This window comes from Lepisosteus oculatus, chromosome 27 (genome assembly GCF_040954835.1).
Source record: "Lepisosteus oculatus isolate fLepOcu1 chromosome 27, fLepOcu1.hap2, whole genome shotgun sequence".
In the NCBI taxonomy this organism is placed as follows: domain Eukaryota; kingdom Metazoa; phylum Chordata; class Actinopteri; order Semionotiformes; family Lepisosteidae; genus Lepisosteus; species Lepisosteus oculatus.
In genome coordinates this window covers 698,631-710,660 of record NC_090722.1, presented here as the reverse complement: position 1 = coordinate 710,660, position 12,030 = coordinate 698,631, and the positions used below count along the sequence as shown (strand labels likewise).

Here is a 12,030-nt window from a genome sequence, read left to right as displayed (position 1 = left end):
TAGCGCAAGTCCTGAATCCACAGATTCAGCTGTCCACAGTTCCAACCGTAGTTCACTTGTTGATCAGGGGAGCTTTCGCGGTGGGTTCACGAGGCTTGCTGCTTGGGTGGATCCTTTGGTTATGCGGTGGAGACCTCCGTTCTTGACTCTTAGAACAAAGGAAAGTCCTGCCACTCTGACACACTGGCTTTTACGTGATTGTCCGAGCTGAGTCTGTGGATGTCCAGGAGGAGCCCCGAGGCGCCCTGTGCTACCTGTTTTACCTGGAGGAACTATGGTCGTTCATTGGTTGAAAGTTTCGTAAGCATCCGGACCCACGTGGGGTTAACCTGCCCTACCAGTTCCTGATTGGCTGAGGATGAGTAACCATGCTTTCTAACCTTAGGGTTGTAAACCTTGGGATGAGACTCTCCCTTGGAATCTCCCAGACAGTAAGGAGCCAGAGATGACCATTTATTAGGGTGGCTGATGTGTCTCAGCTTTGGGAGTTGTTCCTTATCAGGATACTCTATCAGCTAGAAAAACATCTTAAATGTGAACCAAATGGAACAGCCTCTCTGTATCCAGCACCACTTGATATGAGGGAGAGAGACTGGCAAGGGAGCAGCAAACTTAATTCCTGTATTTAATAAGCCTTGCTGCTACATCATGTTGGAAGGTGAAATTCCTCTTCATCTTCAGCTTTCTGACAGAAAAGGAGTGATCAGTACCTGCCAGAAATTCCTGCAGCTCCTTTAATGTTCAATTAAATTAAATTCAATGTATTTTTATATAGTGCCTTCCACAACAAGGTTGTCCCAAGGCACTTAACAAAGCAAGTGACCATACATGTTGTGAATACAGAACAGAAAAGACCAGAAGACTATGGAGGAGAGGAACCAAAAACTCCGTAGTAAGGAGAAAAAAAACCTCTAGGGGTCCAAGGGCAACTGGCTGCTGAACCCCTTTTGGCATGGTAACATTATACAATTAAAAAAAGGAATAAATGAATAAGGGTATTAATCCATCCATCATACCTTCTGTATGCCAGTACTCCATGCAGATCTCTGTAGACCAGCAAACTCCCCCTAAATGATAGCTACAGTATATCCACGATGTCCCTTTTGGATCCATGACAATGATGCAGCATCCAACATGTGGATGACATGTGGGGAGGACAATAGGATAGTTTGGTCAGAACACATGTATCTACCTGGTGGGCCAGCACAGAGACACACAATGGCATGTACAGCAGCACCAGCAGCCATGGTTGCAACAGGCTATGATATGCAGATGCAGCCATTCAAAACAAGCGGGCGATACCGCATTATAATGCGGTGCGCTTGTCGCGGTATAACTCAAGTTGCCGTATAATACTGTATTAATACCGTATATTCTCGCATAATACTGCATGGTACCGCAAGAAAAATAATAATATCTGGAATTTCCACAAGGTGGAGCGAATAAAGCTCAACCTCTCATGTTTGAGCTGTCGCCATCAAAGTCTTTACTGAAGATATTACTAATAGTATTAATAATGAATGACCTTGGACAAGTTGTAAACTCAAAGTATTGCCCTGGTCCACATTCTTTGTAACCGTCTTTGTAAATGAAAATATTTTATCTTTTCTATCATTGTAAAAGTAACACCACAGCATTTCGTTGATCCAATCACGCATTTCTTTCTAATCATGGAAAGTACAGTAATTTGTGAGAATCTCCGATTCACCATGCCTTTCACATGCTCATAAAAGATATTGATTTACAGTAGGAACATAAACATATTACTGTATGCAAACTGTACTGTATACAGCATGTATATGTATATTTAAATGTCTTTACTGTGCGCGTTTTAGTATTGAATATTTATATGGAATTTTACCACTGAAGGGAAATTTTAGTAGCTGAGCATAAAATGAATAGGAGCATAGCGCGTGTGAAGGCCATAAACGATATTAATTTTGGAACATACACATACAGTATGTAAACTGTATATGGCTGGTCTCGGTACTTTAAAGAAAAAATACAAACCAGTATTCCATTTCTCCCTAAACATTTTAAGCATCGAAGTCTTTCACTAACATGTGAAATAACATGTGTATAAAAAGTGGGAGTTTTAAGCTTTTCTGCGAAGACACCGTGACAACGGAGTAAACAAGCATACTTTTAGAATTTGATTAATAGGGAATATAATATGAAATCGTGTATTTAAAGAAATAAATAACGATATAATTATATTCATGTACTGCAACACAATAGTATACGCTGTACAATGTCTATTGATACTGTTTGTGTGGGGCTGTTTCGGCACTCATCATGTGACTGTGTGAGTGATGTGATGGTCTAAGTGCCCGACTTCAAAGCACAAGAGGTCGGCTATTCAAATCCAGCTAGCTCCACAATTTTTCTTTTAACAAACATTTATTTGAAAAAATAAAATAGCAATATTATGGACAATTAATTGACTTTTTATATTTCTAAATATCACAACATGTTCGAATCTAAGTCATTTTTTAATAACAACGAATAGTCATCATCTTTCCTTCTGACAACGGTTCCTGCTTCTGCTTCCTGCTTCTATCGTGTTGGTATCCCTTTAGATCTCCCTTCAGATTTAAAAGGTTATTAATAATATCTTCGGTGTCGTATCTTCCCAGTTTAGCTGATCTTTTACTGCCCACGCATGCTTACACAAGTTCCCTGGGTAAACTATCACAAAGCTTTAGAGAACTTAACATTTTTATTATCGACAAATTGTAAATACGACGTTTACATTGGCGTTATTAATTTTTTACTTGAGTGTATGGAGGATTGTCAGCTGTCACTGAGAGCAGACCCTCCCTCTTAGGCTGCACAAACGATTTTTAAATTTTTTATAAAGAAATGGAGGCTGTATGCGTTACAATATAAACATTTACTGTCAAACTTTAAATCAACAATTGATTTAAAGACGATCTGTCAAAGTGCAATGAAATACAATATTGTTGTTGTTGTTATTGTTGTTTTTATCCTGTAAAGCGCTTTGAGAAGCCACCTTTAAAGGCGCTATATAAAGGCGCTGATTCTTATGGAATGTGTTTTCTTTCTTCTTTTTTTCAGCATGGAATAAACCTATTACTTGATTCTTATAGAAGCCCAGTTCAGCCAGGGATTTTAAAAAACATGGAATCGCGTATCTAAAGAAATAACAGTATAACTATATTCATGCACAAACAGTAGCATGTTACATTATTAATTTGGGTGTCTCCTCTTGCCAGAAAGTGCTAAATTGCATTTTGAGTGCAGTTTTTGACTTTTTTTTAATTACAACCCGTAAATAAAGCTGATACTGTTTAGACTTTTAATTATTTTAAACTGTATTACAGCAGCACAATGCACAATGCAACGTAAATCGCTACCTTTGTCTTCTGCGTAATAATGTTCACCTCTCTTTCCAGCAAATTAACAATAGTAATAATAATACACTTCATTGTATATAGCGCCTTTAAAGGTGGCTTCTCAAAGCGCTTTATGGGATAAAAACAACAGAGCTTTGTTTTTATCTATTTTTCGGCACACCCAGCCGGCTGTCGAGTGGTATTAAATGCAAGTTTTTTGTATAGATGACTTTGCTAAAATGTATTTAAAAATAAAAACAATTACAATTGGCACGCCTGTAGCTTTTTCATGAAACCTCCTAGAGTAACGAAATTTCTTGCGTTGCTAGAAAGTTATTTACCTTTGAATCATCCTTGGTTTAGATTCTCTTTGCCTCCTCTCCCCTTTATACTGTCATCTCAATGTGCTTTCACAAACGAAGATGCCCATGGAAGCCAAATGCTGTACAATGTCTCGTGTTGACTTCCCGTTTCTTTTCATCTTCATTATTTGGTGTGAGAGAGTCTTTGTGATTTTGGCCGCAGTCTGTCTCCTTACCAAAGCGATACAGTGGTGCAGTTTGAAGTCTGTACCTGTATACAGTATGGTACAGATAAGAGCTAATACCTGGGAAAGACACTCCCATCTTATTTAAAACACAATATGCCAGGAAATGTGTCTGATGTATTAGCAAGTTAAAAAAAATTGTGTCGAAAAGCCGGGCGTAACAATTGTTTCCTTTTTCTGATCACCCACTGTTTGGATACTAGGTGCTGCTACATGGGAGTGGATTCATCTACAAGTAAAAATATATATATTTGAAGCTATAAAAAGGTAAACTAGGAGACATCTGTAACAGATCTTTTTTTAATTCAGTGCCGTTGCTTTGATCTTGTGAGCCTTTGGAATTTTAAAAGAGCATTTTTCTTGCCTCTCACTTGGTCAGCATACCAGTCCATTAAACACCAGCACCATCACTGTGCAATCTGCAGTCCTACACAACCTTAGTAGCAACTGGATGAGCTTTCTGTTCCATCTCCAAAACATTCAGCACACTGTCATAAATAATCACTTTTAAAAAGATGGAGAAAAGTTTTAACATACCCTCTCTTTTGCCTACGTCACTTTTCCATACACCCAAATCCCCAGAACCCCTGCTTTCCCCTGAGAAACACATAGAGAGAGTCCCATCACAATAAAAAATCTATTCAATTAACACCCAGTTTTGACAGAACACATTTAAGATTTGCAACCCATTTAAATATGCATTTCTTTAATTTCAGTTTTTATCTTTATTCAGTTCATTCCATTTTTCTCTTCACTACCCAGGATATCTGAAAATTCACTATCGCATACTAAAAGCTCTACATGCATTAGCTGTAATACATCTACTAATTGAAATAGACATTAAACTTAATTATTAAAAAATACTATTATTATAAACTACACTTTTATTAATAAACACATGTAATAATAAACCTCATTATGACAGTATGAAGTTAATTGCATTTGGTCTTAAGGTAGCGCACTAATTTAGCATGGAGTTGCATGCTAACCATATGTTACACTCCAGTTAGTACCCTGCTCTCAGTTCGTTGCAATTGACCCTTTCTGTTATTCGCCCTTAAAAACAGCATGATTTTGTATGGTTTTAAAGCCACTATAGTATGCGTATAATATACTTTTATGATCAAAATCTAAAATAAAATTTTCTGTTTCCTAATTACTTTTTACTTAAATTAGCATTAAGACAAATATAGATTACTTTAATGCAAATGTATACCTGATCAAACATTGTGATCACAACAGCCTACAACAATAAATATTTGTTTATAAATCCAGTTGCAAAAGCTTGCTTTGTAAATTTGCCATTCTTGTATTTGTAATATTCAACATATTGTGATATAAAATTAATAAAAAATGTCAATATAGTACAGAAATTAAATTTTATTATGGATCAAAGATTTTCCTAGTGGGGCTAGTCATTGGCAGCAACCAAACCAAAGTGTTTCACATGACAGCCAACATGCCACATTAAGCATTCACTGTGCCACCTGGCGGTTTTACAAAGTAGTGCAGCACTGCAGCGGATTATTTGAAAAAAAGTGTATTAGGCATTACAACGCAGTGAAACAGATATTTTTAGTATTGTGCTTTGAGCATTCTGAATGGCTCGATCTGTACCTGCAGTTAAATCTCACTCTCTCCCTACAAACCCGGAAGCCACAAATTAAACCTTTCTCCCCATTCTAAAAATTTACCCGCTGACCAGGAGAGGCCATATTTAACTGATGGATTCTTCACAAAGGAAATCAGAATTCCATAAAAACAACAACATTTTTGGATGATCTTAACGAGGACCTCTCACCTTGTATCTCTCTCTTGTAGCCTTGTCTGTCTTTTTCCCTGTCTTGTCCTTCATCTTCTGATTTGGTGTCTTTCTGAACTGTTGATTGACGCTTCATTATTTACCCGGAACAGTAAGATAAACCAAGGTAAACTTTATGGTTGCTTTGATCACTGGATCTTCAGAGGATAAGAGGTTAATACTCAGATTTAGGTGAACTAATTAGTGGAGTGCCACTGGGTTCTATGTTAGGACCACTGTTCTTCCTAATTTCTATCAATAATGGATATTATAACAGAGATTGGGAAGGAAGGGTGAATCCCTTATTTTGAATCATGGATCCTAATGTAGATAAGTCTTGCATCCAGAATAATCTCTTGCTTATCTCTCTCACAATCAAATTTCTCTTGCATTTGGTGTGTGCTGTAATCAGATTCAGATGCCTCTCTTGCAATATGCATTGCTATGTCTTGCTTTTGTTTTATGAAATACCACATCTCTCCATTGCTACTCACCTTGGCCAGTTTCATTCTCTCCTAGTGTACATCACCAATCTTAATGCTGCCTGATTTGATGATCCAAACACATTTTGCCTTCTCCAAAATAAACCTCAGTAAGCTTTGTTGTGATCTTGATCAAGACAATCTCTTTGAGCAAACTTTTCTCTTTGTTCATCTCATCCCATCAGTGATCTCATCTGATTCTCTAAAAACTAGTGAGTTGTTGCTTGACACTGCTTCCTACATCACCTCTGCAGTTTACTAGTTAAGCTGGATTCCACACTGTTGACTTCTTTGGTCACTTACAATCTCTCACCCAGAAAATCACTTCAATCTCTCTTGCACGCCTCAATGACACTCCATTTACACTCTTGTAGCAACTCCCTGGCTCATCCCCCCACTAGTTAAGGGGGTTTTGACAGGTTTCTTATCATGTCTACTCGTCCCTCAGCTAGATGAGTCACACCAAATATGCTTTACATATTTTGTTCCTCTGTAGCATTGATTAGGATCTAACTGAATGATTGAAATCTATGTTATGGCATAGTAATTTAATTGGTCACAAATGCAGATGATATCAATATCGGAGATTAGAAATCACATAGATTGTTGTAGAAGCTCCAAATCTAAATAAAAAAGACACATACTTAGATACTTAGTGTTTACTAAGTGCTCTGTCTTTGATTTCAAGACTGATCACCTAGTAGACGATGTTTATTAGAAGTATAGAATATTAAATGAAGTTAGCTAAAAATACAAAAATGCTCCTTAAAGTTGGAAGGAGTAGTTTATATTATTATGGATGGGGAGTTATGAAAATGGTGAAAATCAGAAATTGATTGAGTGGTTAAGTCAATAAGTAAAATAATCATTCATACCCCAACTAGTAAATGATTTCTCTAGAATATACCCGAGCGGTTGGTATAATTAAAGTCACTTGAATTCTTTATTCTCTGGCACAGGTTTGGTGAAAAGAGCAATAATCCAGGCACACTTGGTTAAACAAAGATTTATTAATAATGACAACAGAAACACTACACAACACACAACTAAACATAAAACACACAAGTTCCTCTATTCACAAAATGTACAAACAAGGCGTATCAGAGACCTAACATCCTAATCACAAAAAAACAGACTTCTACTAAGTATTAAACTTTTAATGCCTACAAATGTCAAATAAGAGATAATCTGCTTTTCTGAATAAATGCAATACATGTAGTTAAATCTCTCTCTCTGCACCCCGGGTGCCACAAAATGAATGGGTGCTCCCACATCTCAGTAAACATCCTCACTACTTTGAAGCTAGAAGTGTTTACTCTGCAGGTTTCACAAACTTTATCTAAACTCTAAGAGACACTTCCTAGTCACTTAAAGCTGTAACAGTATTAAGGGATGTTATGTCAAAAATTGTATATACAGCACCGTAAAGAAACATAATTTAGAAGAGTTTGTTTATTTTGTTCAGCATGAATGCAAAATCACTGCAGATAAAAGCAACCAGGTAGATTCTAGAGCTCAAAGGAATGTCATACACTGATATGTAACAAGAGCTGAAATAGCTAACCTAGCAGACTTCATAATCAATACTGACACATGAATCATGAGTATCTGAGACATTGGGTTAGTGAAAGATCTGAACTCCGGTAGGAGCATGTGTCAGCCAGAGGAGATGGGCAAGGAGATTTGACAAGCTACAGACAACCTGTTCAGAGCACGAGTGAGCAGGAGATCATGAAATGAGCAAGCTGTGAACAAGAATACCTGTGTGACTATTGAAAGTGTAGCTACCTCAGTGATTTCAGTGTCAGCTTTCCAGTAAATAAGAAGGCAGGTAGGGTGTGATTGGTCAAATGGAATTCACCAGATTATGGTGCCTGCCTCTGCTACTCCAGAAATGTGTGCAACTGTGTGGAAATTTGACCAATTTGAAAACCTAAGTCCTCTTCAGGAAGTTACATGTGTGTGTTTATGTGAAGTGGCTAACAGCATATAATTATTCCCCATCAATCATCAAAACTCATACTATTGCAGCAGACTCCTGTTTTCTATTGTACTTTTTTGTTCTCTCTTCTTAACTCTTTCTTTTGTGCAGATGCCTGTCAGCTTACACTGGATCCCAACACAGCACACAGGCAGCTCATCTTGTCTGAGGGGAACAGAAAAGTGGAATGGGTGAAAAAGAAACAGCTATATCCTGATCACACGGAAAGATTTGACCACTGGACTCAAGTGCTGTGCAGAGAGGATCTATCTGGCACTCGCTGCTACTGGGAGGCTGAATGGAGTGGGGATCGGGCTGTAATTGCAGTCACTTACAAAGGAATTGATAGAAAAGGAGAAAGTGATAATTGTTACCTTGGACACAATGATAAATCCTGGAGCTTGGAGTGCTCTGATGTAAGTTATTCTGCCCGACATGGGACAACTAAGATTGCCATACCTGTTCCCTCCTCCCACAGAGTAGGAGTCTATCTTGACTGGCCAGCCGGTTCTCTGTCATTTTTCAGTGTTTCCACTGATACAGTAACTCTCCTGCACACATTCAACACCACATTTAGTGAGCCTCTCTATTCAGGATTTTGGGTTTATACCCATGGATCTTCTGTATCCCTGTGCGAGCTGGAATAGATGCTGAGTCCTGAAAAGATCACTATGTTTTTGCTAAATCAAATCACTGTTATTAGCATTACAATAAGCTCAGAATTACTGATGAATTTAGATGACAGACAAATTGTCAAAGTAGTAGTAGAACAAAATCTATATAGAAAACCTCTTTAAAATATTTGCAATCAAGAAATTTGTTTTCATAGGATGTCAGATGTAGAAATATGTCTAGAAATGTTTATTTTCAGATCTTTTTCAGTTTTAACTACCAATGTTTAACTGGGATGGTTGTGTTTGCTATTTGCTATTTGGAAATTGGGATATATTCATTATAATGGATTAAGACATTTATATAAATAATTCTGAAAATTAAATGCTGAAGATGTAATTCCTACTACTATTGCAAAAGACTAACATATTGTACTTTTACTTTGGTGCCTTTTAGATTAAATTTTAAATTTTAAATTTTAAGATGTGTAATCTAAGATTTGTAATATATGGTATTACTACTATAGAACCAGTCATAACTTTCACTATAAGTAGTTTTAAGAGCTCAGTTATTTTACTGTCCTTTTACATTAATGACTGTTCTACTACACCATTATGAAAGCCTATATTTAAAGTAGTTCAAGTAGGTACCTGCATCAGTATGCGTAGGCTGCCACGGTGTCATGGACAGCACCTCATTCACTGACGCAGACTGCATTTCTAGGTTTTTGAATAATCTGTTGCAGGACTGCACTACTCTGTGATACTGCCAGTAACACAGTGAAACCCTAAACCAACTGCATTTCATTTTCATATCATAACAATATTAAATGTTTATTATTACCTCAAAGCAATATCCATTTAAATTCTAACTTTTACATTTAAAGGGAATGTATTTCAATATGAACTGTTGCTTGAAATCACATGTTGAACACAAAATTCTTCTAAAAGAATGGAAATAAAAAATCTAATTAAATAAATTAATTTAGTACATGCCTTTTTGTTTGTGAGGTGTATTATGGTAGGAGCTATAAAAAAGGAGAAACACAATGGGTGAAGATTGAAATGCTTGGTGGCTACAGTCATTCTTTTTTAAGTTACATACCTGCTTAATAGTCAAAACCACATTCAGAGTCAGGGTCAAATTTGAACTCTGGGAAAAACAGCTACCTGGACTGTAATTTGGTCTTTTGTTGTAACAATGTCTGCTGCCTTATAAATAAATTGGGACTTATAATCTTTTTGATAAGTGGATTTGTTTAAGTTGGCACCTGCTATTTGCTATTTGAATAGCAAACTTTATTGCTGTAACTCACCTTCTAACAATTCATCATGGAATATCTTTTCCAAATAACAATTACAGCAGAAAAAGGATATGCAAGCTAAATGCCATGAAAATTGTACTAGTTTCTAACTGTTTTGGTTTCTGCTCAAACTGCAAGTAATTACAGGGATTCTATATTAAAGTAAACAAAGAAGAATGTATAAGATTTTACATAAACCCATACAAAACAAACAAAACAAAACAAAGTATTCCCCCTGATAACACTTTTTCTTCCCTTTGGTGATGTTTTCAAGTAGAAGTCAGGATTATGTTCAGACAAACACAATCCATGATTTCTATAATACCAGCAAAAGTGAAAAAAATATTGCCTATCCAAATGAGTTGGACAATGCAGAACACTTCCTGCCATGACGAAAAAGTTGCAATCAAATGTTCAGGCCAAATTAAAAATGATCATTGCATAAATGCAGAGTCCCTTTTTCATTCAGAGTTCACAATACACCTGTACCTAAAGTAATTTGTTCTCAGAAACCCTTTCATATAGTGAAACATTGTAAAAAGAGAAACCTATTTCCATTATGCATTATGGGGAAAATGTTACACCAACTTTTACTTTCATCACCAAACTGACAAAAGAAACACATATACTGTAATTAAAATTCACAACGTGGTTTGTGTTTTTAGTCACAAAAACACTGCTTACCTAGTCAGACATCATTAATCATACATAAGTACAGTACTGTACAGAAACCACTTCATTTGTTTTTTTGTGTAATTATACATCATTATTAAAGTCCCATAATTGTCTACCATTTCACTGATTAGACAAAGTTAATTTGTGAAAAAAAACATAAAGTTTAAAAAGTTGTAAACTGTAAAAAAACATTTAAAACAAATGTATACATCTGGAAGTACCAAATTCATATTTCAGAATCAAGGTGGGTAGCTACGTCAGCATGCGTAGTCTGCAAAGGAACAAGTAATAGGTTTATTCCATGCTGAAAAGTGAAGAGAGAAAACAACGTTTCGGAAGAAGGCTCCATGGCCGAAACGTTGTTTTCTTTCTTCTCTTTTCAGCATGGAATAAACCTATTACTTGTTCCTTTCATAATCAATATCATAATCTAAGTGATGTAATTTCTTGTGGAATTAACTTCTTTACTAAATTTTAATTCCTTTAACATTGCTTGTTGCAAGGATAATGCTGTTTGCTTCCCCATTTGTATTGTAAAATGCTCTTTAAGATGAAAGAATAATCTCAGCAATTATTTGCTTACTTATACAAGTGAATTCTGAATTTCCATAGTATTGGTTAAATTTCTACCTATTATGTATTAACATACTATAAATTACTCGACACCAACAGAATGGTAAAAACAAATGGTATCATTTTTTTTTTGTATGTTGGTGATTTCAAGATGCATTTGTCTGTTTTCTCTATCACAGAAGTTTCTTAAAAAGTGCAGTTTGTTGGAAGTGATTATTTCTGATTTTCTATTTTTGGGTTGAAATGTTGTAAATCATGTGATTAGAAAAAGAGCCTTGTTGTATCTTGGAAAGTATAAATTGGCTAAAGCAAGCTGTCTGTATAATTTATAAGGCCTCAGATAAATCAATGTTTCTCTCAAATGAGAAAAAAAAAGTCAAATCCTTATTGTATGGCAAAGCCTGACTAATTGATGTGGTAAATTGTAGTAAGACAAAATTGCTGAATAACAAGAATAACAAGCTCTTCTTCCACAGTCAGCAGTGTGGCTGTTTGTCTGACTGACCTGGCAGGACAACTGTCTTCCTTCCTGGCAGGCAGTACAAAGCTTCAGTTAACAGTCAAATTGTTTTGTTTAACAAACATCTGTAGGGTTTTTTCACATCTTTAATCAACAGACTTGTGATGATCTACAGACGTGTGGTGTTTCAGACATCAGCGGATCTACAGGCATCTTCCTGACTACCCTTGTCTCGGACTT

General features: G+C 36.2%; 1 protein-coding gene across 1 annotated transcript in view; it reads left to right on the top strand.

Annotated features, from left to right (window-relative positions):
* LOC102684101 (NACHT, LRR and PYD domains-containing protein 3-like) overlaps positions 1 to 8,965 on the top strand; it is a 78,614-nt gene extending 69,649 nt beyond the window's left edge. Inside the window, exon 10 of the mRNA XM_069184696.1 lies at positions 8,279 to 8,965. Coding sequence (XP_069040797.1) covers positions 8,279 to 8,814 — 536 coding nt within the window. The 3' untranslated portion in view covers positions 8,815 to 8,965. The remainder of the gene's footprint in view (positions 1 to 8,278) is intronic.
* The last annotated feature ends 3,065 nt before the right edge of the window (positions 8,966 to 12,030 follow it).